At 43.9% G+C, this 26,718-nt stretch overlaps 1 protein-coding gene across 1 annotated transcript; it reads left to right on the top strand.

Annotated features, from left to right (window-relative positions):
• The first annotated feature begins 9,334 nt into the window (after positions 1–9,334).
• Positions 9,335–25,016, top strand: LOC119651481 (transcription factor Adf-1-like). The gene is made up of 3 exons (XM_038055092.1): positions 9,335–9,679; positions 9,751–9,901; positions 24,168–25,016. The coding sequence occupies exons 1-3, from the start codon at positions 9,547–9,549 to the stop codon at positions 24,616–24,618; spliced, it is 735 nt and encodes a 244-aa protein (XP_037911020.1). The 5' UTR covers positions 9,335–9,546; the 3' UTR covers positions 24,619–25,016.
• The last annotated feature ends 1,702 nt before the right edge of the window (positions 25,017–26,718 follow it).

Raw genomic sequence — 26,718 nt, 5'->3', positions numbered from 1 at the left:
AAGAACAATAATTTAAGTTAAAAGTATCTTTTGAAGCGATCAAATATTTATTATTACTTTTATATTTCTTTATTTGCCACTAAGGCCAAGTGAATTCTGTCGGGTTTTTGACCATTTCCCGACAACTTATTGTAAAATTAGATTTTCATTTCTTACTGTTTCTCTTCTTTGCCAGTAAATTGTTATTCGAAAACTTTGTGAGCCCACAGTGGCCCTTAGATTTAAGTTATTTCTGTTATTTTAAAAGATTGTTTTTTATTGTTAATTTTTCAATCTATATACTATTGTTACCTATTTCTTAAAAATAAAAATGATTTTAAAAACTAAACGTCAGCACCAAAAACCAACCAACAACATCAAATCGCACTGGTCAAACGAATAGGATAAAGATAGGAGGCAACAACTTTGAGACCGTTGATAATTTCTCCTATCTAGGGTCGAAAATCACAATCGATAGTAGCTATAACGATGAAATCCGCGCACGGTTGACTGGCAACCAACAGAGCTTATTTCAGCTTACAGAAACTGTTCCGCTCGAAACGTCTCACCGTAAGGTCAAAGCTATTACTGTACAATATAATGATCTTGCCTGTCCTCATGTATTCCTCGAAGACTTGGGTTCTTAGCAAGAACTCTTGTGAACTCTTGGCCGCGTTCGAGAGAAGAATCCTCCAAAGAATTTTTGGCCCCCTACATGAGGATGGACGATTCCGTAGCTTACATAACGTCGAAATCTATGAGCGATACCATGGCCGTCCGGTTGTGGTTAAAATCCGGCTCAATAGGTTACAGTGGGCGGGTTACTTAATCCGAATAGATGAGGATGATTCAACGCGAAAATACCTATGATCGAAAAAGAAGTGGAGGCAGACCCTATCTGAGATGGAATGACGGCGCAGCCCAGGAAGCCAGACAGCTTTTAGAGATATTGAATTGGTGGACCTCGGCGCAATAACCGGGATGTCTGGAGTTCCTTATTCAGGCAGGCCTAGACTGGATACCGGTTGTTGCGGCGGTGATGATTATAATGAGTTCCTATGTTCCCTGACTATAATATAACTGAGTCTTGAAGACTCATAGGCTGCTTCCAACGGTCTTAATGGTCGACTTCTGTCTCTTCACGCACTCCTTGAATGGCCCCCATTATTTGTGCCTGTAACATATTGGGACCACCTCGCTGGTCAGCTTCCAGAGGTTGGACAAGCCTTGATTCCCCCGGAGTATCATTGCCTTTTTGCTGTATTTTGCAGGGTACGAAGCTTTGAAAGGCATTTTCGAATGTCTTTTCCTGAGCGCCGGCCTTTGATTCCAATTCGTCTGTCACAACTTGTCATTGATAGCTTGACCAAACGTTCTTCAGTCGATTTGCTTGAGTTCTTCGGGAGGGTGGGTAGCTTCTACAGCAAAATTTACATTAAGAAGTATCGAACTCTGATGTATGAAGTATCTCTGGTCAGGTTCTCTCCAGTTCTATACAATGAGAATCCCATTTCCGCTTAGTAGGATGATGTCAAGGAGCGCTTCAGAGCTGTTACAATTTACCAAGCTCCTCCAAGAGCTCCTATATTAATGTGACGTCGATGTCTTCCTCTCGAGGCGAAAATCAGCAGATTAGGTGAGATACATTTCGAGTGCTGAAGATTTATCTGCGCCATCCTCAGTATAATCTGCTCGCTTATAGGAATCATTAGTCTTCATTTTCGATCACAGCTCGTTGGCGGAGCTGACTGGGTCTAGGTCATTTTCACTTTTGCGTTCCTGATTCTACACCGTACTTTAGGTTCTTTTCCATTTTCCAGTACCTCCAAGCAACCTCGATTTATGCGGAGTAGACAATACCACTCGTCGACAATACCGCTACCTTTATCCGTCGCAATATGTACGGTACTGGTCGCCTAATAGGACTCTAGCGGAATTCCGCTCCCGAAGGTCCTTCCTGTTAGTTTCAATACAGTGGTGCAACAGCTTGAACCGACTACACTGCCCTCGACGGAAGCCGTCCCTTGGCTGTATGCCAGCAGCTTGTCCTACAGTAATGTACTCAGCATTAATACCTATTGTTCCTCTATCGTAGTCCATTTTTAAGGTTTGGTGTAAACACAAAACCTTATTAAAATCGGTTTACAGTCTGCCTTTTTTTGTTTTTTTTGTTGAGGAGGTGGAAATCTTCAAAAAGACACTGGTCTGGACACACCAGCGTGTGGGATTTTTACCCACTAAAACCACCCCCGACTCCCTCCCTGCCCCGCGGAACCACCATAAGGTATTACATCACGGGGCGGAGTCAGCTCACTCTAGTTTTGTCACCTTTCTTCTATACGCGGCGCACGTGACCGCATTTATCTCCTCTCCTCTGCTTTTCGCAGTTTTTTTTGGATAGATGCGATCATGGAGTTTACCGCATCCCAATTCTTTTGATGTGCTAGCATTTTCGGCACCAGATTTTCCGGTACCAGCACCCCTAGAGTCTCCTCTAGATTCCTCCTTTCTTCCACAAACCTCGGACAGTGGAAGAATACATACTCTGGGTCCTCTGGGACTCCATTGCAATTTGGACAATCGGGTGAGGTCTCCAATTTAAACCTGTGAAGGTATTGGAGATATCCTCCGTGGCCCGTGACAAACTGGGTGAGATTATAATTAATCTCACCGTGTCGTCTCTCCAACCACTCCCTGATGGCAGGAATGATCCTGTGCGCCCACCGGCCTTTTCCCGAGCCTTCCCACCGCTCTTGCCATCTATTTATGGATCTCTCCCTTTCAGTCTTCTTCGTCCGCGATGAGGAAGAGGTTGGCTTTGCATTGTATATGTTCGCCATCTCATCTGCCAAGATGTCAATCGACATCATTCCAGAGATGACGAATGCTGCATCATCTGAGACAGTACTGAAGGCAAAGCATACCCTCAGGGCTGTCCTCCTGTAGACTGCACTCACTTTGGTAGCGTTCCCTGACATCCACAACGCCTCCCTCCAAACTGGGGTTGCATAGAGCATGATTGAGGTCACCACCCTGGCTATAAGCAACCTAGAGGTATGCCGTGGTCCTCCAACGTTCGGCATCATCCTTGCCAGGGCCATACTTGCAGTGGATGATTTGTCGCAAACATACCGCACATGTTGCTTATAGCTAAGCTTCCTGTCTATCACCACTCCCAAGTATTTGTTGGCCGGCTTGGAAGTGATGATGTGATTCCCGATTCTAATACAGGCGTAATTTCTCTTCCGGCGTTTAGTGATGAGGACCGCTTCCGTTTTTTCCTCCGCAAGTGTCAGTCCAGAGCTCTTTAACCAACTTGGAACAGCACCGATTGCCTCACTTGAGTATATCTCAGCATCTTCGAGATGCTTTGCGACAACAACCAGCGCTATGTCATCAGCGTAACCCACCACTGTGGCTTTTCCCGGAAGGGGAAGATTAAATACATCGTTGTACATGATGTTCCACAGTAGTGGGCCCAATACGGAGCCCTGCGGGACACCCGCGGAAACAACGTATTCCTGGGGTCCGTCATCGGTGTTATACCAGAGCCTCCTTTCAGTTAAATAACTATCGACGATAGCAGCGAGATAGGCGGGAATACCAACCTTCGCTAAAGATTTCCGTATTAGATTCCAATTGGCCGAATTGAATGCATTTTTCACATCCAGGGTTACTACCACGCAATATTTGCTGGTACTACCCTTTCCGTGAATTGCATCTTCGGCCAAGCCAGTAACCAATTTGATGGCATCAATGGTTGATCTGGCTTTACGGAACCCATACTGCCTATCTGAAAGGCCGCCTTGGCTCTCAACAACCGGGAGTAATCTATTATAGATTATCCGCTCTAGCATTTTCCCCACCGTGTCCAGGAGACATATGGGTCGATATGAGGATGGTTCACCTGGAGGTTTACCTGGTTTAGGCAGAAGTACCAACTTCCAAACCTCATTTTCTCATTGCAGTGAGCGCCTTCCTAAATTCCGGACATTTACCACTTCCGGCAATATGCCGGTTATCTTGTCCCTCTTTTACTTCGCACAATAGGCATTTGGGGTCCCTATTGCACTCTCTGGCAATATGGCCTTTCTCCCCACACCTTCTGCATCGATCGGATCGATCAATGCTGCTGGTGCATGCCTTCGCGAAGTGCCCAAACATGAGGCATTTAAAGCACCTCTTCAGTGAAATTTGTTCCCTTAAACGGTAGACAACCCATCCAATCCGAACCCTTCCGGCAGCCAATAACATCTGTACTGCCTCCGCTGGTACCCGTATTGTGGCCGATTGAGTACCACCATAGGCTTTTCGTAAGCCCACGACAGACTCCTCGGTGAGTTCTTTCAACTTGAATTGCTCCTTCAGAGCAGTACAAATTTCTTCTTTCGATGTTACTTCATCGAGAATATGTATATAGACCTCATGTTTTTGGGCACGCACTGCGGCATTCTCCCCAAATGAGTTTTTCACTTGAGTGCGAAAGTCATCAGTTTTGTCCACGCTGGATCTTTTCAGCTCGAACATGAGATCCCCTTTTTGGGTTCTTCGGATTCGGTTTACATTTCCGCTCAGATCTTTTAGGTCGGGATTCACTTTGACCTTTTTGAGTATCTCCGCGTAGGACAGATTGCCCTTACTGGAGATAACAATTACATCTGGACGAGTTCGCACTTTTGCTTTTCGTTCCGCTTTTTTGTTGGTAACTTTAGTCCATCCATCGTTTTCGCTGGTCTTGGGCTTCGCAACGCTGGTCGAGTTTCCTAGATTCGCTGTACGGTTTCCTCCTTCTGACCTGTTGGTGTTGGTTTTCAGGATGTCCTGTCCGTCTTTTTTTCTCTTAGGCGCCTGCTGATTATTTAAAAGATCCCCCTCTTTTTCACGTACTCGCTTATTTCGCTGGGATTCGATGGTAGTACGGTTAGGCGTCACATGGGTCGCTTGTGATACTGTTTGCACAGCGGGGTTCGGCGTGTCCTTATTATTCTTTTCCTCCATCTGTGATCTATTATAGAGCACTCTAATAGCCCTCACCATATTCTTTATGGCTTGGTGCACGTTGTGCTTGTCCTTGATAAACTCGGACAGCTCAACTATTTTTGTCCCAAGCTGGGTGAAGGGTCATTCCTCCAGATCGGGACTCTGTTCCCTATAAGTCCTGGCAGGGTTACCCCTTTTACATGGTCCTTCACTTTTGGCGTTTATTGACCTTGCCTGTACTTTGTCCTTCATCGTCCTTGGCATTGGTGAAGATGTCAAAGTTGATGAGCTTCTTTTGAATGGGTCCCTTCCTTGTTCCTGGAGCACCTCCTGCTGTCGAGCATCTTGAAGATATGCGGTGGGTGTTGTTACGGTTATTATCGTCCAAGAATCTGCCCTTCAGTTCATCTTTGTTTGGTCTTGTTATTGGTGTTCTCGGTAAGGTCTTCCTTCGCTTCAACACTTCGTTCTCCAGATCCAAATCACTTGTAACATTATATGCCAAGGTGGCCAAGTTGTCCACCACCGAGGCACTGCGGTCGAGGGATATCGACGACCGGGAGCCTGCTTGCCCGCTCCCAAAAGCCGCCGGTACTGGGGTTTCGAGCCCCTGCACCGTAAGTTTCCTCCTTCTCTCGTCTTCCATGGTGGTTTTATGTTCTGGGTATCCTTCCCATAGCCATTTTGGTCCGCGCACCAGAGATGAGCAAACACTAGCCCATGCACAATCAGAAAAGAAAAGTGCATGAACACATATTTACACATCAATAGGTATGCCCCAATCCGCCAGCTGGGGTCGCGCCTGATGGGAGATCTGGCCACTCCTCACAGGGTTTACTGTCTGTCTGTCTGTTTGTCCGTCACATGAATTTTTCTCGGAGACAGTTATAGCGATTGACACCAAATTCGTAGAAAGGTGGGAACTATGAACGCTCACGCATACAGTGAATTACATCCTTTTACGTTGAATTTAAGGGGGAGTCCCCATACATGCAAAAGAGGGGTGTACAATTTTTTTTCATCAAATGTAGTCATGTGGGGTATCAAATTAAAGGTCCCAATTAGTACTTTTCAAAGCCGATCTTAGTTTTGACATTCGTTGGAAGGGTGGGGAGTGCGGGGGGTTGAAAATGATCACTTCTTTAAGGGGGCCATTCTCAGAAACTACCAAACCGAAAAATCTATATGGTGCCTGGGCTCCAAAATACCTTCCATGCCGATATCTGTTTAAATAAAGTTAATAATAGTATATTACTACAATTTTTTGTAATTGGTTAGAAACTCCCCTTAAGTTCATCCTAGTACCATGAAATTTTGCTGTGATATAGGCTATAATATAGAGCATGATCTTACCAAGTTTAGTGGAAATTGCATTATTACTAACAAAATTATAATACCTCAAATTTGTTGCTTCTTTGAAAATTGAAGACTATGAATGTCAATATCACCCGAAAGTGGATACTCTCACATAATATATGGATATATTACGTGCTAGGTACTAAGAAATACACAAAACCTTTCGTACCTGAAGCGTCCAGCTTCCGGTTTCCCGACTTGTTTTATTTGTCCATCGCTTAGTCCCACGATAAATCTGGGAAAAAGTAGACCTTGGCTAGTCCGCCCACCAAGATAAGGGTCTTAGTTGAAATTGAAGGTGCCAAAGTATGCCAAAGTATTCAGTGGCCACGCAGACCGTGACGTATACGGTTTTAGGGATCCTATTAGCATCTTTTCCAGTGCAGGGAGGACGATCCTAGAGTTACTCGATTCATCTCCTGCCAAATCCACTTGTCCCTAAAACAGACAGGCCAATAAATCTTTGTCATTCGGATAAACTTACTTCCTGCCTTGCCCCGGTGGGAAGATCATTGGAGGATTTTCTGGGTTATTCAACCTTAACCTGAAGCGTTCACAGACGAGATAGACCAAGCTTTGCGTGAAAAATAGAAACTGTTTCTTGGTTGGTGATTAAAGTTAAATTATATTTTCAATTTTGCCCCTTTTTTTCTGGAATTTATTCTTTTTCTAACTCAAAAACAAATAATAGTTTGAGAAGATGATCAATGCCTTTTAATGGATTTCTGCCTTTAAACAATCCTATGACGAAAAAAAATTGATATGTTCAAAATGGGCACTTCCAATTCTCCTGCAAATAACTATCAACTTGAAAAAAATTTATCCTACTCCGAGTGTGTGTGTTTGAGTTGGGGAGAGGCAGAGCCTCTGAGCACTCAAAACTTAGTGTTCCATTGTATTCGATTCCCCCGTTTACCGGAATATCCCGGAGTCGTTTATGTATCGCAGTATTTCTGTTAGTGGATGTGACGCTATCCGCTGTAGTTGGAGCACATCAGCACCAAAAATCTGATGTTTGATGCTTCCTTAAGCGGGACACGCACATAGAAAATGTTCCGTGGATTCCGCTTCCTCATTACAGGATGGACACGTGTCATCTTGGATAATTCTTATTCTGAACATGGCCAGTCAGAATGCCCACAATACCTCTGGAAGTCTTCCTACTTTTCGACGGGTTAAACTTTGTAGTATGTTTGTTTGGTTCTAACAGGAAGAGTTTGGTCTGTGTAGCAGCATTAATGCTTTACCACCTGTCATTATGGGAAGCTTGACTGTCGCTACAGATTGCGATGCGCCTGCCATTCAACCGCTCGTCAATGATCCAGGTTGCAGCCTTTAAGATCGCATACACTTCAGCCTGAAAGACCGTCGTGTATTGTCCCAAAGGAAAAGCCCACTTCTCGTTTTTATTTGAGAGGTAGACTCTTGCTCTAGAGCCCGTTTTTTGCCTTTGAGTCATCGGGGTAGAAGGCGTTAGTATATCCTGACACGCATTCTTCTGGTTCGTCCCAGTTTTTTCTTCGGTTCAAGATAGCATCATATCTTCTACCAAACAGATGTATGAGGATCTGAGAATCGGAAAGCATTGCGAAAACTAGATTCAGTTCTCCCAATGACTCTTCCAATGCTTTGTGCCCCCACGTCCATTGTTTTCCCATAGATCTAATCGAATAAGTCTATGAGCCGCTCTGACTGCAGTGATCTGAATAAACAAATCCAAGGGCTGCAAATTGAGTAATGCATTCAGAGCTGTGCCGGACACACAATTCTTTGCAGTGTGGCTAGTTTACAGCGAAAACTCTTCTATTTCACCTTAACCCACAGTACGGGTGTATAAGCGAACATCGGCTTAATGATAGCAACATATATATACCTGAGGCGTAAGTACCCATGTCGAGGAGAAGGTCCGCTTACACAACCCTTAAGGGGGTCATCCCGTGTGTTTTTCGCTTTTTTTAGAAATTTTTTGTGAAGAACTGGATAAAGATACAAATACGAATTTTTCACCATAGATTTATTGATATCTTGAGGGTACACAGTAATTTTTCCAGCCCGATCCCATAGTTGATTATTAAAATACAGAGCAATTTATACACCCATCTTCAAAAAAGGTATTTTTCTGCTGCCCCGCTAGAGGCCGCTGCGATCATCTTAAAGAAAAAATGTACACGGCATTTTAAAGTACAGACGTAACTGCAGTCCGCAAACTAGGATTATTAAAAGATATTAAAAGGTAAATTTTTGGTGCCGTGTTAAAATTTTTTTTGTGAATTTTAGTGATTTTTCGAGGCTTCTTCAATGAATAAGAAAAAAACTTCTGAATGAATCGCAATTATCCTAGTTTGCGGACCGTAGAAATATGTTCTGAATAAGTGGTGAAAATTTCAAAGAATTTCGTTGGATAGATTTTGGGCTATGGTGGCAGCCGATTTTCAACATGCAGTTTCGAGAAAAACAAATTTAAAAGTAGAATGTGATTTTTAGCCATAAAACCTTAGCTGACCATTAATCTGCTATACCCAGTCCATAAACTTTAACTTTCTTGAAGAAACACATGTACAGCCTTGGCTTCAATTCTTGTCCTTTTAGTGAAGTCATTCGAACGTCATTCGAACCGATAAATACGAGCTTTGTTACGGCGATCGACATAAATCTGGCATGTGACTTATCACGTGTTTAACACTATAATTTTCGAATGACTCCGAATATCAAAAAATCACTTTGCCCATATATTCTACATTATATATAAATGGAATTGATGCCAAAAAAAAATCGATTCCGCGGATCCGACACACGGGATGACCTCCTTAAATCATTTCTGCTTTTAACCTAACTTTGTCCTACTCCTTAAGTTGCATCAGTTTGATTACTCTATTTTTTGTGAAGAGATTCTAAATTATTTCCCGCTATTCGCTCAAATGAATTCAATAATTTCTCTTAATTTTCATTTTAAATATATTTTTTATTGAAGAAGGGGTCAAAAAATAGCTTTAATTTGCAAATTTTCAATTTTCTTGGCGCCATTTTACGTCTCATATGGCATCCCGAAGGAGATGCCTGAGGTGGTGTTAGCGTTGCTTTGACGCTTGACGCCTGTCACTGACGGTAGCTTGGCGTTTCGTGTCTTTATTATTGTAAAGTTTGATTGCCGGCGTAAGAGTTTAAGTCAATTTATCTATAATTCGTGATATCCGGTAGTTTCGCTATCACACGAAAAGTACGCGTAGACACATGGATCTCAGGCTCCTCATCAGATTAGTGCGGAAAAATCCGGCTCTTTGGGATAATCATTCGGAGTCGTACAAGAAACTGCCCCTGAAGCATCGTATCTGGAAAAAGATCGCTAGCAAACTGAAATGTGACGGTGAGCAAGTGTTTGAAGTGCTTTAATTAATTGGCGGAGTTGTTATCTGTTATCTGTCGAATATTCCACAGTTGACGCTGTTAAACGGAGGTGGAAAATACTCAGGGATCGTTACGCTCGTGAACATCGCAAGTTGGCACAAATCCCGGAGAATTCTTCTTACGAACCTTGGGAGCTCTACGAGGAGATGCTGTTTCTGAAGGATACGCTTAAGCCTAGAATGTAAGTAGTAAAAGTATAGAATGAAATATTGTTTTCGAGGACTTCCTAAGTCCAGTATGAAGCGCTCCACAGAACTTCCGCGTCCATAGATACCCTCAGAGTGCAAATTGAAGGGTCATTCGCTGCAAAGTGTGCACATGAATTTAAAGGTTTTAACTCAATTGATGCCATTGAAGATGCTTGAGTAATATGTATGCATCTGGTGTGGATATCTACATTAAGAATCTAATTCAGTAATAACGAACGACTTTCCTTAAATGCGGAATTGAGCCCGGTAAAAAAGTAATGCTGGAGTGACTACAGTTGGAATAGCCGAGAACTACTAATCTGTCTTTCCGACAACTGACGGAAACGTGGAGTTAATAGTAAACAATGAATCTACATCAATTCATCTTTGGATTTTTAATTTTACATCAGAAAACGATTTTCAGGACAAAACTATAATTTCAACTGCAGTTACCAAAATCTACTGATTGACAGAGGATGCAAACCTTGTCAGCAGTAATAGTGACGATAAATCAATAAAGCATCTCTTATTCAACATATTTACTTAAAATGAAAACTAAGTTGGGCAGTAGCCAGCAAAATACCAGTGACAAACTCCTCCCTCCACACTATCCTTACCTTAAAAATTACCCGAACTTAGGAACGTAAACGTAAGTTCTGAATGCCGAAGTTCTCAACCGTCCTCTCTACTCTCTCTTCAGAGACAACTACTAAGCGTCTGACGTATAAACTCTTCTTCTTTTTCTTCAGCCTTTGTCCCGTTCACAAGCGGGGTCGGCTCGTCATGATTGGCTTCGCCATTTGGCTCTATCGAATGCCTGATCTGGGTGCAATCTCGAGGCTTTCAAATCCCCATCCAGCGTATCAAGCCACCGTTGCTTAGGTCTGCCTTTTGGTCGTTTACCATCGATTTCGATGTTCAGACCAATCTTGGCAAGTGAATTCTCGTTAGCACGAATTGCGTGACCATACCATCGAAGACGCCTCTCTCGCAACTTTTCCACGATCGGTGCAACCTCATGACGATCGTAGATATCCTCATTTCGGATGTGATCTAAACGTGTGACGCCACTAGTCCCACGTAGCATCTTCGTCTCCATTACCGCAAAACGTTGTTCATTGTCTTTTATAGTCGGCCAACACTCAGAACCATAGAGAGCGACTGGACGGACGACATTGCGGTAAATTTTAGATTTGAGACGACCGTTGATACGTCAATCACAAAGAACACCAGTTGTGGAACGCCACTTCATCCAGGTTGCGTTAACGCGTGAAGTAATTTCAGAACGCAATTCTCCATTGCGTTCCATCGCTCCGTTCTGGGCAGATCACTGCCGCTGACAGTCATTGTGCCTATTTCATGGGGATCGGTCGTCAAAAATTCAGTTTTGTTTAAATTCAATCTGCGACCGTGTTGCATGAGGCGATCATTCCATTTCTGAACAAGTTGCTCGAGATCATTTTTGCTATCAGATGCTAGGAAAACATCATCTGCATAGGGCAGGGTATAGGGCGTTGGATATCCCGTGTGATGGTGTCCATAACAAGAACAAAGAGGAGTGGTGAGAAGGTGCTTCCTTGATGAACACCAACAGAGATACGAAGCGGTATTGATACACCTGCCATACTTCGAACGTTACTTTTCGGATCGTGGTAGAGCAATTGAACCCAGCGCACGAGTTCTTCTGGCACGAAGTGTTGTCGTAAAACATACCAGATGTGTTCGTGTGGGACACGGTCAAAGGCTTTCTCTAGATCCAGAAAGGCAATATAAAGAGGGCGATGCTTCTCACGGTGTTTCTCCATGAGTAACCGCGCAGCGTGTATTGCGTCAGTAGTTCCGCAGTTCTTGACAAATCCGGCTTGATTCACGGTTATTTTAGTTTTCAATAAATTCCATGATAGAACTGCCAACATTTTCAAAACGGTGGAAGTCTCATACGACAGGACTGACCTTACCTTCCGAGGAGGAAGTCTACAAATAGAAAATCTTAGGATTGGCAACCGAGGCTGTAGTTGACCTCGAAAATTCTGGGAGCACGTTTTATTCAAAGCTCGAATTACTCTGTTCCCTGTTCATGAGAACTGCAGTTTCGTTCTTCCCGGCTGAGTTGTTCGCTTTCTGACAAGCCATAACGCTGTTAGATGACTAATAGTCATCTCAACTAACCCCTAACTGCACCGCGCCGGACACACGATTTAATGAAGAAAGCCCGGCTTACAGATGTTCTTACCCTCTGGAGTCCTGGTTATAGGGGTAATTTTTACAAAGAAAAGGCAGATAGGGCGAGCCCCGATGCCTGCCCTCTTTCATCCCCTTCCTGCCGCTTTCTCTGATACATGGCCTACTGTTTACAACACCATTCGTTTTGAATGGAACGAAGAATATAAACTAAACCCCTTGGCTGAAGCAAATTCTTTTCTGCAATCTTCCACGACATTCTTTGGAAGTCCCAGTTCAAGGAAATATTCCCCAGTGTGGATATTCCTCGGACCACAAAATTAAGTTCATACGTACAACGAATATTCGTGCATCCTAAACTTGGTCCTTGTATTCGTAATTTTCAGTTAGTTTCCTTCGCCGCGAACACCAACGAAATTCAGTTTAATTTGGCAATGAGTTGTCCTAAGCCCTGCACTTAAGGGGGTCATTCCGTGTGTCGGATCCGCGGAATCGATTTTTTTCCATGGCATCAGTTGCATCTATATATAGCGATATATTCGGAGTCGTTGGGAAATTATACGTGATAAGTCACATGCCAGATTTATGTTGACCGCCGAAGTAAAGCTCGTATTTATCAGTTCGAATGACGTTCGAATGACTTCGCTAAAAGGACAAAAATTGAAGCCAAAGCTGTGCATGTGTTTTTTGAAAAAAATCTAAGGTTTATGAACTAGGTACAGCAAGTTAATGGTCAGTCAAGGTTTTATGGCTAAAATTCGCATTCTACTTTTTAAATGCGTTTTTCTCGAAACTGCATGTTGAAAATCGGCTGCCACCATAGCCCAAAATCGACAACGAAATTCTTTGAAATTTTCACGACTTATTCAGAACATATTTCTATGGTCCGCAAACTAGGATAATTGCGATTCATTCAGAATTTTCGTTTTATTCACTGAAGAAGCAGTGAAAAAACACCAAAATTCACAAAAACAAGTTTAACACGGCACCGAAAATTTAGCTTTTAATATTTTTTAATAATCCTAGTTTGAGGACTGCAGTTAAGTCTGTACGTTAAAATGCCGTTTATTTTGTTTCTTCAAGATGTTCGCAGCGGCCTCTAGCGTGGCAGCAGAAAAACAACTTTTTTGGAGATCGGTGTATAAATTGCTCTGTATTTCAATAACGAACTATGCGATCGGGCTGGAAAAATTACAATGCACGCTCAAGATATTAATAAATCTATGGTGAAAAATTTGTATTTGTATCTTTATCCAGTTCTTCACAAGAAATTTCTAAAAAAAGCCAAAAAAAAAGGGCTTTCACACGGGATGACCCCCTTAATGGCGGGCCATGCTTCAAGTGAATCGTTTATTCCAAATCCAATTTATTCATTCCACAACAATTCCCAAGAAACACGTTGGCCTTTTATCACTAACGAGAATATGCAAATCTTTTTCAACACTTTGCAGAAAATTGCCAGAAATAAATCTTGATCCATTGGAGCAACGTTAATGAGGTCATTCCGTGTGAAGACCGTTTTTTGGCTTTTTTTTTAGAATTTTTTTTTGTGAAGAACTGGATAAAGATATACATACGAATTTTTCACCATAGATTTATTAATATCTTGAGCACCTTGTAATAACTAGCCTCACAACACAAGAAAATCAGGAAACTTTTTATACCGGAAGCACTCAGTTTCTGCTTTCCTCACAACTTTCAGACAAATTTGGCTTTAGAACATTTATTGCTCTTTTATACTCGAAATGCACCGCGGGAAGGTATTGTCTAACGCATTTTATAACCACAAAAGAGGGGACTCGTCGGTTCGTCGCTACCGAAGTATTTAATGGCTCCAAACCCCTCTTGGTGTGTAATGATTCGGAAAACTCTTAGAATAATTTCTCGCCGGCAATACCTGACTCGGGAGTATCTTCAGTAATTGCCTTGTCAATGTCGTCTTCTGCGTCATCCGCACATTCATTGAGACGAGGTCCTTTGGTGGGGGCCAAATACCGATTTTCCTTTTCCGGACAAAAAGAGGGCGGATTTATCTCATTCAAGTCATCCTGCAAATTTCCGTCTACAACCTCTCGATAAAGTTACTTTATATTAAGCATAAATTTCATGATCTGAGAACCAAGATCATCTCTATGCTATCTAGGTACACCTTTCTGTAAAAGAACATAGCCATCTTTTCCTTCAGCCTTTGTCCCGTTCACTAGCGGGGTCGGCTCGTCGTGATTGGTTTCGCCATTTGGCTCTATCGAATGTCTGATCTGGGTGCAATTTGGAAGATTTTAAATCCCCATCCAGCGTATCAAGGCACCGTTATTTCGGCCTGTTTTTTACCATCGATTTCGATGTTCAGACCAATCTTGGCAAGTGAGTTCTCGTTAGCACGAATTGTGTGACCTTACCACCTCTCGCAATTTTTCCACGATCGATGGAACCCGATAACGATCGCGGATATCCTCATTTCGGATGTGATCAAAACGTGTCACGCCAGTAGTCCAACGCAACATCTTCGTCTCCATTACCGTAAGACACCGTTCATTTTCTTTTATAGTCGGCTAACACTCGAAACTATAAAATTTTAGATTTGAGACGTTCGTTGTTACGTCGATCACAAAGAACACCACTTGTGGAACGTCACTTCATCCAGGTTGTGTTAATGCGTGAAGCAATTTCATAACGCAGTTCTCCATTGGCTGATAGCGTTCGTTACGGCTTCTGGCAAGTCGATGCAGATCTCTCTTCTCGCTCGGGTGACAGCGACTGCTTTTTTTGTTTCCCGGTTGGCATTCCAGGGCCAGGGTTTTATCGTCGAGAAATTTGTGGTAGAGGCATTTCTTTTCACGGACCTGCATTTCAACATCATCATTCAAAAGCCAAGTATCTCGGTTGATGTACCGCTTACCCGGCTTGGTGATCCCGAGGATTGCACAGACCGCTTTGTGGATCGTGCCTTTCATTTGGTTCCATGATTCTTCCACATTCGTAATGGTCGGTATTGGCGTAAGTGAGATAATTTTTTCTTTCTTCGCACGAAATCGCCACCATTTAATGCGCCGCGGCCAGTGCGTTCCTCACGCTGTTTTATCGGTGGCTTAATTCGCAAGACGGCAATCAACGGCCGATGTTGAGATGCGATGGTCTCATAGGGAATGACTTTGCAATCGGTGACAGTGGTAAAATGTTGGCGTCTTATGAGAATATAATCGATTTGCGTTTTATTGTTCTCACTATAAAATGTGGGAAGATGAGACAATCGTTTGATGAACCATGTATTCATAAGTACAAGGTCATGGGTGTCCGCAAAATCGATTATACGCTCGCCACCTTCATTGCGCCCTCCGAACCCCTTTCCCCCATGGCATCTGTTACCTTCTGCCTTTTCACCCACATGACCATTAAGGTCGCCGGCAATGATTATGTAATCGTCAGCAGGCACGTGACAAGTCTTTTCATCGAGAAGTTGCCAGAAGGCATCTTTCTCGGCATCAGGTCGACCTGTCTGTGGTGCATACGCGGTGAAGAAGTGAATAGTGCGATCAGCTGATATAATGGTGAGCTTCATCAGCCGATCATCAAATCGTTCGACTTCTTTAATGGCATTACGGGAACCCTCTGAGAGGGCAATGCCAACACCATATTGAGTGTGTGGGTTACCAAAATAGAGAAGTTTGTAGCCATTTTTACCGCGTTCGCGTTCAATGTCGTAGCTTTTGGCACCAGACCATCGGGTTTCTTGTAGAGCGCAGATATCAATGCGCCTTTTCCGAAGGGTTCTTGCGAGTTCCTCGGTCTTTCCAGTTAGGGTACCAACATTTAGCGTGCAGACACGTATTTGTTTTGTTCGTTGTGTGCGGACTAAGTTGCTTACGTCCTGACGCCGTCCATGCGTCAAGAACCCTTGCCCATTTCTCGGCAGGACCGGGACCCGTTCTGCCGCGTCGACTGAGGTGGACGCCCTAGCATTTCTCCGAGGCTTGTGACTCAATTCGATCATCATGTTTGTAACGACATTCTATGCATTTTCTTGGTCGACCTGTCGCGGGGCCTGTCACAAAGAGAGATCAGGTAGGATTTAGCATAGTAAAATAACTCCAACTATACTCCATTTATCTCTTTCCCTGATCTCAGCATTTTATTTTTGTTTTACTGAGGATAGTACAGAGTACGTTGCCTCAAACCCTCCTCCTTTACCTGGGCTTGGGACCAGCATACTATGTTAATAGCATGGCGGAGTTTAATTCACCTTCGGATGTTTAATTCTACAACAGAAAACGATTTTCGGAACAAAACTACAATGTCAACTGCAGTTATCTAAAGTTAGTGATTGACATACAGTACTGGGCAAAAAAACCTCTTTGGCCTTAATTACGGCTCTAATCCACGCTGGCATTGATGAAGTAAGTTTCTGCAGAATCTGCAGAATCTGCAGGTCAACTTCATCATTCCACGTCCTTAGGAGGATTAAATCAAGCTCATGTTGGCTTTTCGACTTCTGTTCAGCTACCTTTTTCTTCATTAGAGCCCACAAGTTTTCTATGGGGTTTAAATCCGAGCTGTTCCCCAGCCAAGTCAGCTGCTTTAGTGAGTTTTCGGCCAGTAAGTTGCGCACTTCCAAAGCAAAAAAGGTCAAATAATTGGAAAACCTTCAATATTTTTTATAAAACAGCTAAGGAGAATGAAAATAATTATTACTTACAATGTGGGACCTGTGACAAGAAGCAGAATCGTCCTGAAGGATGACCCCACTTGACTAATGATATTGCTCTTTGATTCAGATGCTGCTCCAAGATTTATAGGCTGCGTCATTGACTCTTCCATCAATTAATGAAAGTCTTTTCACACCATAAAACGAAAAGCAGCCCTAGATCCGGCTGACGTACTGTGGTCTGAACACGCTTCTTACTGTATCGCTCACCTCATCTTCTCCATACGTGGTGGATCAAACCCGACGAAAAAATATTAAATTGGGATTCATCGGAGAATATTACAGTTTGCCACTGTTCCAGGGTCCTATTTTCGTGGTCCTTTGTCTATAAATAGCGTTGCTTCCGCATTCTTGCATTTAAAAAAGTCTTCTTTGTGGGATGTGAGCCATGAAATCCGCCTTCCCGGAGCCCCCGACGAAACGTTGATGCATCAATTTCTGACCCAATGACATCCTTGAGCTCTTTTTTAATGCCCGATGAGCTTTTAAACCGATCCCGCAGGCAGAATCATCACACCAGTCTATCTTCGTTTGATGTAGTCTTTCTCGGCCTTCCAGAACCCCGTTTCCAAGCAGTAGACCCCGTGGCACGAGTTTTTTTTTAAAAAGTCAGCTACAATGGACTGACTAAAGCCCATAACTACCGTTATTGTTGTTTGCTGCATTTTTTTATGAAATGAGGTAATTATTAATGTCGATATCACTCATTCTACGTGTTTTTTCCATTTTTTTTAATTAACGCACTTCAAAAACTTACCACTGCCGGAAACGACAATCTACCGGTGCAAATACTTTCTTCACATCTGTATTTATACAACAAAAACAAACTGCTTGTCAATTCAAATTAAAATAACAGACTTATGCGAGAGCAAGGACTGTCTGAAAAAGTACAAGTCGGCCATGAGGACGGCCAAGAGGCGGTCTTGGTTGGACTATTGTCAGAACATTGAAAGCACCAGTGAATCCGCGAGGCTCAGTAAGATTCTGTCTAAGAAACATAAGAGCCCATTTTTTCTTAAAAAGTCGGAAGGCTCCTGGACGGAATCTTCTAGTGAAACCTTGGAGTTGCTGATTCAAACGCACTTTCCCGCCAGCGGGGAGGACTGTGAGTCAGAACCTTGCTTGGAGGGTTTGCGGCCTATCAAATCGGTAATTACCAAGGATAAGATCGGCTGGACTATAAACAGCTTCTCCGCATATAAGTCTCCAGGTCCAGATGGCATAATGCCAGTCATGCTACAGAAGCAGCAGGAAAGGGTTGTGCCGTAGCTTGTTGACCTTAGCTGCATCTCTTTAGAATACGTACCACAGTTCTGGAGACGCGCACGGGTGGTGTTCATACCGAAAGCGGGCAGGCCCAACTATGAGTCCACGAAGGACTTTCGATCAATCAGCCGGACCTCTTTCGTGCTGAAGACTCTAGAGTGCGTCCTGCACATCCACTTAAAGACGATTATGGAGAGAAGGACGATTATGGAGAGAAGTCCCAGCATGCCTACCAAAGGAAAATCCACAGAAACCGTTCTCCCCGAGGTAATTGGCACGATTGAGCGGTCGCTGCAGGAAAGCAGTATACTCTAGCTGCCTTCTTGGATATAGAGGGAGCTATCAACAACATTAGTACCAACCTCATCAGGAAGCCTTGACCAGTGTTGGATTGGAGGGGTATCTTACGCATTGGATTATATCCATGCTAAGTACCAGGATAATCCAGTCGGATCTGGGAGGCAACTACTTGACCAGAGCTGTAAACAGAGGCGGTATACCGAAGACTTGGTGATATTAGTGTCAGGGATGTTTCCTTCCATTATGAGGAAGGAGCGTTGCAAGAGGTGCGCCTGTGGGCCGCAAGATGCGGACTCGGCATAAATCCAACCAAAATGGAACTGATGCTATTCACCACCAAGACAAAAGAGAGAGAATGAACAAAGATTGGTTCTTTCTTCTAATGTAAAGTATCTGAGTGTAATCCTGGATCCAAAGCTAAATTGAGATTGAACATGGAACTGATGGTCAAAAACGACTGTATAGTCTTCCATGCCTGCAAGAGAACCTTTGCAAAGAAGTGGGGTCTCCGGCCGTGGATGGTTCTCTGAATGTACACCGCTGTAGTGCGTCTGATCTTAACGTACTGCTTTATTGTATGGTGGCAGACTTTGAGCAAAAAATACAATAGGATGAAGCTTAATAGAATTCAAAGAACTGCGTGTGCTGGTGCTACTGGGGCTCTGCAGTCCTGCGCGGCAGATGCTCTCAATACACTCCTGCATCTCCTCCCTCTAGACCTCCACATTAAATACGTTGCAGTGTGCAGTGCCGTCAGATTACGTGACGTCGGTGTTCCGCTGGCGGCTGTCAGGGGCGGAGTCTACTCACACTACCTAGCAGCCGCGGGCCTTAGATGGCGAAGGCTTACGAGCTATGAGAAGTCAAGGAGAATTTGACCCGCTTATAACATAGCCCGATCACGAGACCTCCTGTGCCAGACGGGTGCAAATGCATTCAAGATTACGGCGGTCTGCACGGGGCACTGGCCCATAGGGGACCATGTCGCCAGGCTCGACATACCCTACAATTCGCAATGCCGAAGCTGCGGAGAAAGAAGGGAAGCTCATGCACTTTCTCTGTGATTGCCCAGCTTTAGCTAGAGGCTACGGACACTGGGTAAACCATTCTTTGGGGACCTCAGAGAGATTTCTAGTTATAGGGTGAGAGAGCTTTTTTTTCGAGAATGCTACGGGCTGGCTCTGAAGATCTGAGCGGGCTGAACTTTGCCTCCTTGCTCTCATAACAGCAATCACGGTCTTAGGAGTTTGGGGCATCAAAATGGCGCACCAGAGCGCTAATTGGGCTCTTCGGAGCAGCCACTGATACTACCTACCTTACGCGAGATTAAATAGGGCGAACTTAAGTGACTGGATTTTTTTGCCCAGTACTGTAGGATACAAACATTCATTTCTTGCTAAACAGATTGGCTGCAGCAGCAGTGACGATAAATCAATAAAGCATCTCTTATTTTGCGTATTGACTTATAATGAAAACTAAGTTGGACAGTAGTTAGCAAAATACCAGTGACAAACTCCTCCCCCACACTTTATTCATGCCTTAAAAAACTGTTTGAACTTAGATAAATTCTGAACCTCCAAAGTTTTCAACCCTTCTCTCTACTCTCTCATCAGAGGTAACTACTACGCGTCTAACGTATAAACCGTAGTTTTCAATAAATTCCATACAATCACAGAAAAGACTATTGTTGGTAGAACTCCCAACATTTTCAAAAAGGAAGAAGTCTCATACGACAGAACTGACCTTGCCTTCCTAGGAGGAATACTCACAAATAGGAAATCTTAGGTTGCGGAATTTTGGCAACGTACGCGTAATTCGTAATTTTCCGCTAGTTTTCTTCGCAACGAACAGCAACTAAATGCTTTATTCCAAATCCGATTATCACTAACGAGAATATGCAAAACTCATCCAGCACTTCTCAGAAAATTGCCAGGAATAAATCTTGTTCCATAGGAGCAACGCTATATCATTTTTTGTTCAACAAATGACTATTCGCTGCGGCGGTCACGGCCAGAACAAAGGACCGTAACGCACCGGCCTCAGGTCAGGTCGTCAGATGTGCCAGCGGTAGTTAAGTGCATCGGCATCTGGTTTGAAGGGGTGCTCTCGCCGCTCGAGGACTTTAAAGGACTGCTCATATGGTGGGTGCGGCAGCCTTCGTGGAGCGTCCATCCTCCGAGCATGTTTCGAAGTCCCTGAGGGTGTCGACCTTCGGCGTCGTGTGTCGGGAAGGTGAAGTCGGCCGCAGTCTCGAAATCGCATCCCTGAGCAGACGCAGCATGCTGAAGTCGCTTAATCCTGCGCTGATAGCACAGGGTCAGCGGCGAGCCACAGATTCTCCCCGTACACCATCTCCGCGGAGCTGGCCACGAATTTCTTTCGTTAGGGTGCGCGGAAGCCGAAGAGGACGAGGGGCAAGGAGTGCGACCACGATAAAACGTCGCGAGCCATTAAGGTGGCCTGCAGCGTCCGGTGCCAATGTTCCAGTATCCCATTGGCGTCCGGTGCCAATGTTCCAGTATCCCATTGGCAACCGTTGTGGCGTTTGAAACCTAGGAACTTACCTAACTCAGATAAAAGAGTAGACTCAAATTGCATTCCTTGATCCGTGATGATTACGGTTGGTATACCAAAAGGTGGGATCTCAGGGAGCGAAGATTGTGACCTTCGAGATTCGTGACAAGGCGTCTACAACAACGTTGTATTTTACAAACACGTGTTGGATGTCGGAAGTAAACTGGCTAATGAAGCTCAGTTGCCGAAGTTGGTGAGGAAACGCTTTGTCGAGGTTTTGTTTAAGCGTGACCGTAATGGGCTTGTGGTCCGTGAATACAGTGAACGGCCTGCCCTCAAGGGCGAAACGGAAGTATTTTATGGAGAGGTACGCGGCGAGTAGCTCACGATCGTAGACTCTATAGTTGTGGTGAGCTGGGTAGAGTTGTTTCGAAAAGAAGTTCAACCGTTGCCAGGTTTGGTTTACCCGTTTGTGAGAAGCAGGGCCTACCGCTGTGTCTGAGGCATCGACGAACATGGCTAATGGTGCATCTAGCTGAGGAAATGTTAAAAATGTAACATCAACCAGCTGTTGTTTGACAGTTTAAAACGCCTGGACGGCCTCAGCAGACCATTCAACCTCGCGGAAGTGTTTTGTTTTGGGCTCAGACAACTAAGCGTTAATAATCGCTTGGTAATGAGCGGCCTTGGGCAAGAAACGGCGATAGAGATTTACCTTGCCCAAAAATCTTTGTAGATCCTTCACCGTGGTTGGCAACGAAAAGTTTTCGATCGCATCAACCTTATCTCGATCGGGTTGAGTTAGAACTAGCCCGGCCTTAAGGTGACGTGGAAAAATGCACTTGAGGTAGTCCAAATGCTCAGATTCGGAAGAAGGGGCGACGAAAACATCATCCATGTAGATGAAACAGAAGTTTAAGTTTCGTAGGACAGAGCGAATGGATCTGTGAATCTCTGCGCTACCTTGCACAAGCCAAGTGTCATCCTGGTTAATTCGAAGAGTCCGAAGAGGCGTGCAAATAGCCATTTTCGGTATGTCTCGGCAGCTACATGGATTTGATGAAACGCCTTGGAAAGATCCAAGGTCGTGAAAACACGACAGTTTGTCAGTGAATGCGCGAAGTCTTGGATCGGTGGAATAGTTCGTTTACGTAGATGACTTGTTTGACTTGTTTGTTGTCTGTAACAACCACCGTGCCCCCAGAGGAATCAACTCATCTGCATAGCCATCGATTCCGACTCTGGCCCTGATGCAGTTCTGCGTTCTGTGCGCCTATCCATGTCTTGCTTGGTAGATCGTACTCATTTTTCGCGCTTGGGAGAGTGGATTCCACTGCATGGCATAGACCGAGATGCAATTTTACTTCCTTAAAGTGTGATCTATCCACTGCCACTTCCGTCTTCCTATCACATCGCATACCAGTAGCGAGCCTATGCACCGACTAAGTTGTTCGTTTGAGATATCGCCAGGCCAGCGTACTCTGATGATTCGACGCAGACAGGTATTGACGAAAGTCTGGAGCTTTTAAGAAACAGTGGAATTCACTTTCCATGTGCTACTCCCATATAGTAACACATAAAGAACACTCGCACAGAACAGTTTCAATTTGATCTTAGTGTTGAGATATCTGCATTTCCAGATTTTAGACAGGGCATCGAAAGCGGATCTAGCGTTGTTAATGCGTCGGACAACATTTAGTTCGTTGGCGCCCTCGGCAGAAACCAGGTTTTCTAGATATACAAATTGATCGATGCTCTTCTCATTAATGTAGGTTGGGAATGTACGATGATCCGTCAGACTGAGAACCTTAGTTTTTTTGGTCTTCAGTCCAACTCTACTTGGCAACAAGAAGAAATAATATCGGTGACAGGATGCAACCGTGGCAGACTCCGCTTTGGACCTTAAAGTCCTTTGAGATTTTACCTCGGTGCAGCACGTGACATTTCGCCATCATATGTTGCTCTGATCAGCTAGCTCCGGAACCCCCTCCTGCGTAGAGCACCCCAGATACACTCCCTGTTTACGCTATCGAAAGCTTTTTTGAAATCGATAAAGAATAGGTGTAGCGACGATCTGAATTCCGCACACTGTTCCAAAATGATCCGTAGAGTGGTGATGTGGTCAATGCAAGAGGAGGATCCCGAAAGGAAACGAGCTCCCTGTCGATCAAGCTTTCGAGATATCCTTTGATGCGTTCTTCCACGCTTTGGGAAAGGCCTAGGATTTCCCGGTTTTCGTACGAGTGGTAACAACAGATCTGCTGTAACTGCAGGTGCAGCGATAAATAACTCTGGGGGAAGACTTTCAAGCCCAGCGGTTTTACTCCGTTTGTGTGCATTGATGGCCGAACTGATTTCTCTTCTGCTTGGAGGAACAGTCCGTATTCGCATGTTACGGTGACTAGCCATTCCATGCACAAGATGAGGAACCTCACCGAATGTAATATGGTTAAGAACCATGGTGAAGTGTTCTTTCCACCTTTTCGGTTGTTCATCATCGTGAATAACAAGTGAACCGTTAATGTCCTCGACAGGACCATTGAAATATTTGCGACCACATGCAAGCTCTTTCGTGATGCGGTACACAGTTCTGAAATCATTGTAATCTGCGGCATCTTCCGGTTCCCTGACCAGCACAATAGCAAATTCTCTCTTGTCACGGCGTGCATAATGCTAAACTTCTCGGGATTGCGTTCGGCACCGGAGTTCGAGCACGTCACATCCGTCATCCCTCAGCCAGTAAACTCAAATCAATTGCTGTCATCTCTGAATATTGCAAGTGTGAGTGCCCACACATGCGACGCTTATAGCAGAATAGATCACATAACTTCACCAAACCTTCAGCAATATCCTTGCAGGTGCCACTTCCTATAGCCTAGTTTGGCATCCTCCACCCTTAGGCATTTCATAGTTCGTAGCATAACATAGTTCATAGTTACAAAACCAATAGCTGGAATTTGACATTCAATACGTCAATTCATTCCGTCAAAGTTTACGGCGTCTGTTATCAGCTTCACTATTGTGTTCATGGCACAGTGGAGTGGGCTCATCGATACGCATATTGATGGTTCGACAGGCCATCGGCGGGGAATCGCACATATTCGCTTTTTGTCAGGCTTGTGCCTAACACTTTACAATAGAAATGGTTGTTTTAGTTATTTAAGTTGTACGTTTTCATGGAGCGACAATTTGAAGTTCTGTGAACATATTAGTTTTAGGTGTTCATTTTACATTTTTTTACCAAGTTTATTACATTTATAGTCCTCTTTCCTCCTTTTTTCGTTTATTTTCTTCAGAATATACGAAACATTAGATAATTCCATGCAAAAGGACGCCATATTCATAAAGGAAGAAGCAAAATCAACTGAAGACGGCGAAGGGTCAAATGAATCCGAAGATATAAGTGACCTGGACGAAGTGCAAGAGCCACCTACCCCTCCATCACGTGCAAAAAGCAGATTCAGTAAACCAAGATCCCGTAAAGACGATCCTTCCTGCTCATATTCACAAGAACTCCAAAAAACCCTAACGACTTTCCTAGAAGTTCTGAAATCAGTCCTTGCATCACGAGAGCACGACAAAACACCTGACGAGACGGAACTCTTCAGTCAGTTGGTAGCGCAGCGTCTAAGGATAGTGCCGGAAAGTCAAAGGCGACAGATTGAAGTGGAAATTTTAAAATATATCAACACCGAAATCGATAACATGATAGACATAAATAAACTCGGTAATATTGTTAATGTTTAGATAGAGGAGAACCGTTAGGAAGCATAACTTACGGGTATACATTTGTACATAGAGTGTAATATATTTGAAATGGTATTGCTGTATTCTAAGCCGCGCCCTCATTTGCCGGGACTATTGTGACCAGAACTTGAAGAAAATTGACTTCTGGCGATTGATTTTAACATTGGATTGAGGCGAGCCATTGTCTACCTAAAGTTTTATGAAAACAACACTCAAAGCTTTCAAGAGTGGTTTTATGTGAATTTGTACATTTTTCAAATGAATTGTTTGATAATTCTAAGGTAACACAATGTATTTCTGCATCTTATTTCAAATTTGGACCCACTACTCGGTATGATTAAGCTTATAGTTGTAATTAGTACTTAACGAATAAACGTTAAAACATTGTTTTTTATTAAAAATGTGTTTCAATGATTTATTTCGGTTTCGAAATGCAATTTTTAGGTAAGTAAGTATCCTTAAAAACATGCTGTTGCATTGCGTTACTGTGCCAAGGTTAATTGTTATAAAACGTATACTTTTCTCCTACTTAACTCCCTTCAACGCCTCCATTACCCTCCTTGTAATTTTCTATTTCCGATCTCAACATCCACTTATTTTATTGATTTTTAATCTTTATCAGTTCTTCAAAATTTTATATAAAAGTTCTTTCAGGTCTTCGTTCAAAAGTTTTTAAAGTTAACATAGAAATTTTGCAACCTTTCGAAAACGATCAATAATCTTTTTTGTTGTTGTTTACAAATAGATTTAATCACGCTGAATATTATAAAATACACCACTAACGCTTGCTTCTGGCTAAGGACAATCTTCTTCTTCTTTTTCTTCAGCCGTTGTCCCGTTCACAAGCCGGGTCCGCTCGTCGTGATTGGCTTCGCCATTTGGCTCTATCGAATGCCTGATCTGGGTGCAATCTCGAGGCTTTTAAATCCCCATCCAGCGTATCAGAAGTACGACTGCCGAACTCTTGCTTATCCTCAAGTTCTTTGTATTCCTCGAGGAATTTTGGAGATTGACGAAGAGAAACCATTTGCCAATGTCGTCGACAGTGACCTTACATAATTTCCTATCGACACCGATAGTTGCTGCGAGTCAGATGGGGGCTCTTATTGTGGTGGCTGTTGAGATGAAGACTATTGTAGATGGTGTACCTGCCTTGTTGCATCTGCATTCCAGGCGATTGTGTTTGCGCAGACTGTGATTTTATTGATGGCAACAGTGATGCGTGTCCGGATAGCTCAGTGGTTAGAGCACTAGGCTGTCATACGGAAGGTCGCGGTTCAAATCTCACTGGTGGCAGTGGAATTTGCATCGTGATTTGACGTCGGATACCAGTCGACTCAGCTGTGAATGAGTACCTGAGTCAAATCAGGGTAATAATCTCGGGCGAGCGTAATGCTGACCACATTGCCTCCTAGTGTACCGTTACGGTCTTGAATGAAGTGCTCTAACACACTTCAAGGCCCTGATCCAATATGGATTGTTGCGCCAACGATTATTATTATTATTATTATTATTATCCAGCGTATCAAGCCATCGTTGTTTCAGCCTGCCTTTTGGTTGTTTACCATCGACTTCGTTGTTCAGACCAATCTTGGCAAGTGAATTCTCGTTAGCATGAATTGCGTGACAATACCATCGAAGACGCCTCTCTCGTAACTTTTCCACGATCGGTGCAACCCCATAACGATCGCGAATATCCTCATTTCGGATGTGATCAAAACGTGTCACGCCACTAGTCCAACCGCTGCCATCTGAGTTCGGGACGGCACCCTCCTGGGGGTTCTTGCCCAAGGCCGAGGGGACGGCTTTGTCTGGATTCGGTGTTCAGGGACAACGTTTTTTAGTGTCTATCTTACGCCGAATGAGACGATGCCGGACTTTCGTCGGAAGCTTGAGGCTTTGGAGGACGCTATCTTAAGCACGGATGGGCTGATCCTGGTCGGGGGTGACTTCAATGCTAGGGCACTTGAACGGGGCATGCCTCACACAGATTCCAGAGGGAAACGAGTTCTGGAAATGGCGGCGAGAACAGGACTGGTAGTTCTTAACACCGGATCCACCCCAACGTTCCGGTGCCCGGGCTGCGAAGGAAGCATTCCA

This window comes from Hermetia illucens, chromosome 3 (assembly GCF_905115235.1).
Source record: "Hermetia illucens chromosome 3, iHerIll2.2.curated.20191125, whole genome shotgun sequence".
Classification (NCBI taxonomy): Eukaryota; Metazoa; Arthropoda; class Insecta; order Diptera; family Stratiomyidae; genus Hermetia; species Hermetia illucens.
The sequence above is the reverse complement of the archived record's forward strand: the minus strand, read 5'-3'. Positions and strand labels throughout refer to the sequence as shown.

Excerpts from the sequence above, each read along its gene's own strand:
- LOC119651481 (XM_038055092.1), top strand. The coding sequence starts at position 9,547 with ATGGATCTCAGGCTCCTCATCAGATTAGTGCGGAAAAATCCGGCTCTT. Across the intron at positions 9,680-9,750 it reads TAGCAAACTGAAATGTGACG|TTGACGCTGTTAAACGGAGG; the intron begins GTGAGCAAGTGT and ends AATATTCCACAG. Across the intron at positions 9,902-24,167 it reads GATACGCTTAAGCCTAGAAT|AATATACGAAACATTAGATA; the intron begins GTAAGTAGTAAA and ends TATTTTCTTCAG.